The sequence below is a fragment of the Oculina patagonica genome, chromosome 5 (assembly GCF_052425735.1).
Source record: "Oculina patagonica isolate OP01 chromosome 5, crgOcupat, whole genome shotgun sequence".
In the NCBI taxonomy this organism is placed as follows: Eukaryota; Metazoa; Cnidaria; class Anthozoa; order Scleractinia; family Oculinidae; genus Oculina; species Oculina patagonica.
In genome coordinates this window covers 28163442-28172302 of record NC_135762.1, presented here as the reverse complement: position 1 = coordinate 28172302, position 8861 = coordinate 28163442, and the positions used below count along the sequence as shown (strand labels likewise).

General features: G+C 39.3%; 1 protein-coding gene across 1 annotated transcript; it reads right to left on the bottom strand.

The window, feature by feature from the left end:
- Positions 1-321: 321 nt before the first annotated feature.
- Positions 322-8833, bottom strand: LOC144654355 (bone morphogenetic protein 1-like). The gene is made up of 5 exons (XM_078514485.1): positions 8588-8833; positions 5076-5123; positions 4222-4605; positions 2414-2803; positions 322-1493 (listed from the first exon to the last, which is right to left on the bottom strand). Exons 1-5 carry the CDS (start codon positions 8649-8651, stop codon positions 1081-1083), a joined length of 1299 nt encoding a protein of 432 aa, XP_078370611.1. The 5' UTR covers positions 8652-8833; the 3' UTR covers positions 322-1080.
- Positions 8834-8861: the final 28 nt, after the last annotated feature.

Below are 8861 nucleotides of genomic sequence, written 5' to 3'. Positions count from 1 at the left end.
GACGAGGACCTACTTTGTTCTTTCTGACAATGATAATGTTCGTTCAGTTTTAAGTGACTTTGTTCTATTACTGAACATTTCTTTCTCTCTAAATAGCTATAGATTATTTTTTTTAATTTTCGGAAAATCGCTTAATTTAATAGTCGCTAAATCTTGCTCAGAAAAAATCGCTAAAATTAGTAGTCGCTAAAAATAGTAACCTTAAGGTAATTTATTCATAGATTCATTAACCTAACCCACTTCTCTACATGTGTGTTTATATTGTTGATATAGTCATTTTATTCTATCATACATTGGGCGACACACTGAGCAAACCTAGTATAAACATAATATTCTTTATTTACAATTCCTTTCGGTATGCCAGATATGAGCTTTAATCTGGCTCATACTAAAACAAAGTAAAATATAGATACTTTTTGTTGGACATATTTCCGGGGGGGGGGGGCTAAAAAGGGACGGGAAAGGGAAAGGAGACAGGGCCTCTTATTGGAAAATATTTTGCGTTACGCTTGAAATTGTGCCGACACAAAAAGGTCCCAGGGACATGACGCGGTGACATATATCAGAGACAGAATCACAACCTACTCACACGATGTGTTCATGTTGTGGTTTTGTCCCTACTACATGTCCTACATATCACCGTCACTTGTTCCTATGTACATCAGTTTCTTTTTGTTAGGTAGTTCTTTTCGTCTAAAAGGTGCAAAGTGTACATAGGCAACTGTGCATGGAATTAAAAACACTCCAAAAATATAAAGATATGAAAATTAAAAAAGTCTCTGAACATACTGCAACAACATCAAATAATAAAATAAAACCTCTACAGAAGTCCATAGCCTTAGATTCGGGAGGATCATTAATTATGGGAATTCTACGATAAGCAATTTCAGACTTGATATAATTGTACCTGAGTCAAAGTGGGCACTCCACAAAATACTGCCATTTTGGTTCGGTTTCTGTTAGCAAAACTTATTGCAAAGCAAAAATATATATATCGCGTATGGACTACTATTTGTTTTCCTTTTCTCTCGCGAAAACCATTCGTTATAAAATACATTGTTTTGTTATTATCATATCGTGTCAGTACTGTAGCTTTTTACAGACTCGTGGGTTACGCCGAGACACGGGACTGGTTATTTTCTTCGTTCTGTTGTTGCCATGGATACATATTTCCGAGCGGTGGATACTGTGGGGCACTCTCCTCTCCAGGGTAGGGTGGAGGAGACTCTGCCGGATAAGAGTACGGTGGTGGTGGCTGTGAAGGATAATCCGCTGCGGTGGGTGGGTATGTTCCAATGGGCATGTATGAGTTGACGCTGTTAGACTGGAATTGCGCTTGCGGGGGAGGGGGGAGGGCTCTTGAACAGACGTCAAGGCGGTTGACAAATCCGCAGTTCTCTTTGCGTTCCTGCATCGTAGAATTACACAGGCGATAAGAAAGCAAAGCAGAAGTACCACAGACGCACCGATAACATAGCCAATGATCTTTACATCTTAAAGAAAATACAATGAAAGATATAAATTAGACTATGTTACTGGCAAACGTCGATGTCGCCTATGACGTATATGCTTGTTTATTTTAGATCTGTATGAAGGCAGGGCCGTAGCTTAAGTAACAGGCGAACCGAGGCACTTGGCTCGGTAAAAAAGTTTCAAATTATTTATCTTTTCAGGTTCCTGAAAGATGCCGTAAGAGGTTATGAATTAAAAAATAAATATATCAAATATGAAAGGTTTTTTTCTGATATTGCCTCGGTAAGAATTTTCGTCTGGCTACACCAATAAACTGTCAATGCAGAAATGCGCATTCTTCTGTTTCTCAATGCAAAGCAAAAAGAAAGTTCATGCACGATGAAAATTGCAAAATATCTGGAGTGGCCAAGGGATATGGCAGCTTTAATTTGGGATCGACTAATTCTGGGCGGCTTCAAGCGAGATGTACAAGAGATAAGTATCCAGTAATATCTCCTTTCCTAGCTGAGTGGCACATTCCCAGGTCGTCTTTTAAGTAATATATCAAACACAAGAGAGAGTATTTCATAGCATTTCCAAACACCAAGAGGAAAGTTGAAAATACGACGAGCAGAGAAGTATTTTCAATGACGAACTTCAAGGTGGTTGGAAATGTGATAAAACACTCTCTCGGGTGTTTGATATATCTTCCTTATCTAAACTGAAACAAAGGAGAAAACGAATAAATAAATCGTTAAGAGCCCTACTAATTAAGATCACATTTAAAACTGTACACGACCCCCACCAGCTTAGTTTTAAACTTTTTACTGTGGATAAATTAAGTTGTTATTCAGTATTAAATATCCAAACCATTGTCACGGAGTTTGAGAAAAAAATGTCGATGATAAAGTAGTTCGTAGTTGTTTACTCAAGTTATACGAAACTAAAGTAGTAAGCTTACTGGGATTGACTTCTTCAAACTGCGCCTTGAACCCATAATTGCTATAATTGTTACTGTCAGAACTGAATTGAACCCTCATGTGGCGACCAGTAGAGAACACATCGTCTGGTATTGACGAACCACATAACGTCTTTTTCACCGTGCTAGAGGAATGCTGTCCGTCAAACACTTTTACATAGTCTTCATCGCAGTTTGCAGACCACTCGACATCAAATTTTTCGAAGTTGAGTTTGACCTGCTTTCCTTCCGGGACGGTTATAACCCAAACACAGTTTATAAATTTGGGGTACTTCAGTGGGTAGCGTGGACTTTGAAACGTCCCTGACGAGCCTTCCAGCTCCAGATTGCTGTTGTCGATGTTGCCAAGGAAACACTTCTTTTTGTCACTGACTTAAGTAAAGGCAGGCATGGGAACATTAGCAACTAATTAATATACATAAAAACGGCCACCGTTAACAACTTTAACATTGGCCTGAACATTATTACTTTATTTCACGTCCATATAAAGGTCTTACAGGACAACTAAAATGCAAGATTTGCAACAACAAAAAAACGTCACTTAATTACATCTCATCCACAAATGAATTAGAGGGGGACATTGGGGGTTGCTGAACACCGCATTACCGCAAAAAAGTTCGAAAAACACCGCAATGCTGAAAAAAGTTCGCAGAATACCGCAATTTCATAGTAAGCCTGTAAAGCTAGCGGATTCGTTGACACGAGGGCAAAAAAGAGACAAAACACAAGCGGCGGGACCGTGGAAACAATGACGGCTTTAATGACTGGTTGTTAAAACAGTCAAACCGTGTAGATTAAAATGTGTGACAAAATAGAGCTGTTACAGGTTGCTTCCGAAACGACCAGAAATTACTAAAAAATGGTCGGGAGAAAGAGAAGAATACGTTTTTTATACTGACTATCGCCGGCGAAAACGCTAAGATAAGGTATCCCACAGGTTTGGAGAATACCGCAATTCAAGAGTGAAGTTATGTATACCGAAATACCGCATGAAAAATTGGCTAAAAAGGGCAACCAGGGCCGTAGCCAGCAAGAGGCAAGACGAGGCAATTGCTTCGTCTAGATTTTAGCTGAAAATTGAAAAAAAAAAAAAAATGTTTTGTTGGGAAAATAATTCCAAGTTGAACAAGATTGATTTTTCTCAAATTCCCTATGAAAAATGTCGAAGAACGAGTTTCAGAGCTTCTAGATTTCGACATTTTTTGGAAGGCATACCCCCGGCCCCAGAAGCTCCTAGCCTCGTCTATGGCAAACGTCTGGTTATGTCATCCCAATTGAAATGTTTCGTTTCCCATCGCCCCGTCTCTTGTGATGGTGGGTGGGTCGGTCGGGCAAAAAAAAAAAAAGAATGAACACTTGAAGGGTTCTGGGTTCCAGAAAAGGCCGGGATGCTAAGTAAGAAAGCCTGATTACAAAGTCAACTCGAAAACGTGGTCTTTTCGTTCGTTATTCCTTAACAGTCTTTAAATAACGTAGTATCGATGTTTATTAAAGACAAAGACATCACATCATACCAATTGTTGTTAATAAAAGAAGATCGTGTGCTTGTAAAATGAAGTACTTGCCTCTTTGATTAGTGAATCTGGAATTTTTTTTTTTTTTACTTTTCGAAAAAATTGGGTCGGTCGGGCGATGGGAAATGAAACATTTTATTGCGATGGCATTACGGCACTGGGCAATACCGCAAAACCCAATGTCCCCCTCTGAATTATTCAGTAAAGGTGAGTTTCAGTTTTGCTAACTACACAATTATCCACATATACATGTACAAAGAACTTATCTTTCCTTACCTGCCGGAACAGCGAAGTAGCTCAGTTTGAATCCTTTATAATTGAATCCTACATCAGTAGCAAATCTCAGCGACAGGTATCTTCCTGTTGAATACACCTTAGCGGGCGTATCCATGAAACCGCAGAATGTGCCAATTTTGGACCCTGATTGTGGTAAGCCGTCATAGACCACCAGGTAGTCATGGTTACCACAGCTTTGCACGTTATCGGATTCTAATCTAAAATCATCAAACGTCACCTCTACAATATAACCATTGTGCTGGCTTGTTTCGATAGTCCATGAGCAATCCGTGTTGCTGTCGTAATCAGAAGGGTAGTTAGGACTTGTTAGAGTTTTAACGGAAGAGGATTCTGCTACGAGAGTTTGACCCAGACTCGAACAAGCTGTAAAGAAAGAATCCAGAGCAACCACTTTTACTGTAAAGATTCGATTTAGCGCCCTCTTTACATAAGTGCCCCAGTCGACTCAAACGACTTCCCCACCCATCAACTCTTTGAACGGGTTTCGAAATAAGTGCCTGGACAGAAATTTGGTAAGCATCTACATGTATTCTTACAAACACCAATGTGACTGAAACTAAAATTAGTGTTAAAAAACGCTTTATATTAAGGGCAATGGGGGCGGGGCACTCTGTATATTTTAGGTGGGAGTGTGCCGCTGGGACTCTAAAGCCCTTACCCTATACCAGACCATGTTCAGCTGAATTTGCAACCCTATACTAGGCTAGACGCTGGAACCCACACATATTACAATGAAAAAATAAAACATTTTCATAATACAGGAAACTATGTTATCAAATAGACTAGTAAACTGTTTAGAATACCGACAGAAGAAGACACAACAGCTAACTTACAATGACTCTGAACACCAGATGATTCCATCCAGGCTACTAAAAACAGTCCTGAAATATAAGCATACATTTATTGAATCTTAATAGCATTTACTTTCATACCTTATATTTAATTGACTACATCATCACTAATCTGAATACATGCACATGAGGCACTGGTTAAAATATTTTATGGCTTGTGGTTTTGAAGGTCCAAAAAAATTGTTTTAACCCAAAAAGCCATAGCAAAATCTCAAGCGCTATGATAATACAGCTGTTTTATTCTCATGTTTTTAATAAAAACAGAGCTTTCCTTCATACAAAAAATAACCGCAACAATGGCTTTGGAGGCCCAAAAAGTTTGCAGGGCTTTCAAGAAACAGGCCCCCAGACTCCAGACCAAGTGATCTCAGGTTTGTCAGCCCTGGCTGAGATCATTTTGTAAGTTCTTCTCTCACATTGCCACCCACTGCAGGCATATATAACTCACACTGGAACCCTAATTAATATAATGAAGCCCTATTAAAGGGACATTGTCACCAGTTTTACTTCAAAACCTCAAGAGCCGGTAAAGACATTTGGAAACTACAAAGAGTAGTCCAATCAGTTAAAAATCACCATCAAGTGATATTATTGTGATGCCATCAGGAACTTTAGATCTCAACTTGAAAAAAAATCAGGCTGATTTTTTCAAGTTTTGTCCTTAAGCTTGTGAACTGCCTAAAAATTATTATGGCTACCTTCTTCCTTCAACAACAATTCATTTTATATCTTTATCTTCAGTTGATGTACTAGGTGCATTTCATATACGAGAAGACCTACATGTATTTGCCAATTTTGGTACCTGTTACTGAAAAGCATTAAAATCACCGTGACATTGTCCCTTTCATAAATAAAAAGTTTATGCCAAAATATATTCTGAGTCAGCCAAACCAAAGTAAATAGATATTGAGTGACAGTTAGGTGTATATTGGAACGAAGCACTGGTATGAAAAAATACTGTTATAATAAACATATTTTTCAGTCCCTTGGCACTTTGTATGTTATAATTGTGGTTTCGCTGACAAATGGTATTAGTGCAATTTTAGTGTAGGGTGGGGGGGGGGGGGGTCACAATGGACCTGCATGCAAATTTTTGAGTTGTCTTTACTTAATACTCAATAAGTATACTTTGGGAACTTTGTCACATGTCAGAGCTATAACTATTTTTAAAAAGAAGTTAAAGCTCTTACATCAAACAAGGTTCACATTCAGCCACAACTTATCGGTCAACTACATTGCTGTGTCAAACTCCCATACTTATATTCACATTTTTAAATAATGGGTGAATGCATGTGCCTGGAAGAAATTATTCCATCCAAACTAAGGACCGGTGTACAATATTTTGGGTACCAGCAAATTTAATGCTAGCTGGGGTTACCTTTAGCTTGCAATGGACTAGCTAGAATAGATAGACAAACAAACAGAAACAAAAAAACAAGATTAATGGCCACCTACATTACCTTACTCATTATCAGACTTACATGTAAATCAACACTCTTAACCTTCTACTTACCGGTATATACATGTAATGACATCAAAAAGTATACTTTGTATAACTTTGTCAGATGTCAAAGCTTTTATTTTAACTTTTTGAAAAAGAAGTTCAAGCTCTTACATCAAACAAGGTTCAAATTTAGCCACCTTTTCTCGGGTCATTTCTTTTGGTTCAGCTTAATCCGCTTGCATAATGTTTTGTCAAAATACATATATATTGTGTAATTATATGCCAGGGTGCATTCCATGTACACACCATGCCGAAGATATGCCAAGTTTTTTTTATAGGTCTATGCCAATGTCCTTTATTATTCATACCTAAAATAAGTCATCTGTGTGCCAGTTAAAAGGTACCAACCGGATTGCACGCCAGCACACCAGGCAATTTTGAAATCCACACCAAAGATCTTTGGCGTAACCTACGTGTACATAGAATGCAGCCTGGCATGTATGCCTTCCTTAAAAATTCTGAGACATTTGTTAACCTAGTCAGAAGCCAAGTGGAATCCCGGTTTTTAAAACCTCCTAAGGAAACAAAATTTGGTTTGAGAAATCCGAGGTAAAATGCCGTGTATTGACTGATAGAAAGGAAACCAGCTTTTGGTTCAAGTTATCAGGAGGCTCGAGAAATTGAGGGTTCAAGAAATCAGGACATCGCCATATTTTTTTATTTAAAAATATACACTGTAAGTGCATATGGGCTCCCGGGCGCTTTTGCTCTGGGCCGCGCGCGCGGGCGGGGGGGGGGGGGGGGCGGGGTCGGGGGCCCCGTGGTCGTGTGGGCTGCGGGGGCGGTTCGGCGCTCGGTGGGGGGGGGGGGTGTGCGCTGGGGGTGGTGGTCAGTGCGCGGGGAGCCCAGGCCCTCGCCTTGGCTCGATGTTCTTGTTCTCTTCTCTCTCTGCATCTGTGCTCTCCCGTCCTTCGGTTCGCTGTCGGTGTCGGCGGCCTGGGGTGGCGTCCTTCTGTCTTCATCTGAGGAGAATGTCATTTTTAATAAGCCATCTTGCCCCTTTGAGTGGAATTGAGGGTTCAAGAAACTAGGATTCTACTATCTTAAAAAAAAAAAAAGGATTCTACTATCTTAAATCTAAGTACAGTAAATTAAGCAATCTTGCCCCTTTAAAAGAGATGGCTTTTCTATTAATTTGGTTCAAATGATTTGCATGCAGTGCACGCATGTTGCAAGATGTATATTACTATATTACAAGGGAATTTATAGAAATTATTTCACATTTTAATATTATGCGTGAACAGGCCTGGAAGTAAATATTCTATCCAAACCAAGGACTGGCGTACAGTTTTGGTACCTGTGAATTGAATGCTGGGATAACCGTGCAGTGGACTAGCATAGTCGTATGATAGAAAGACAGACAAACAGACAGACACACAGATACATGTAGACAGATAGGCAAAAAGACAGACAGACACTACAAGTAGCTCAAACACAGACTTTTCCTACTTACCTTACCTTACTCATCATCAGACTTACATCATCACTCCGATAATGATTTCATAGCTATCTACTCACGGGCTGATAATGACATCAAGAAGTTAAGTACCAGGAGTGTACTTTGTAACTTTGTCAGATGTCAGAGTTTTAACTTTCTTAAAAAAGGAAATTCAAGCTCTTACATCAAACAAGGTTCAAATTTAGCTGCCTTTTACGGTCATTTGTTTTGGTTTAGATTAAGCTACTTGCATTGCTGTGTCAAGCTCTCATACATATACATGTATGCCAGGGTGCATTCCACTTTGAGTATAATGGTGTTTCCACAATTTTGTCTCAAATGATTTGCATGCACGCATGTTGCCAGATGTTACTACGACATAATAAGCGAATTTATAGAAAACATTTCACATGCCAATATAATGCGCGAACGCGCCTGGAAGTAATTATTCCATCCGAACCAAGGACCGGATAATACACAAATAAAGGTCATGTTGATAACAAGACATGATGATAACATCAGCATAGACATCTTAGACATCTTATTACTCACCTATTGTCATAAATCCAGGAGCTAATCTCAAAGACTTCTGCTCTATGGCGGCCCAGAAAAACATCGTTTTTACGCAAATTGCTACAGATCAAAACATTCGATCAGGTTTCACGAGAGGGCTAACAACCACGGACTTCTTTCTTACGATTTTCTTCAGCCATAAGATGAACATTTGAGATGGGGCGTCGAAATTAAAACAAATCCTTCCGGAAGCAATAGGATTGTTTTCAGAATTGGAATTTCCGCTTGTTCCGCCAGGCGTCCCCAATGGAGT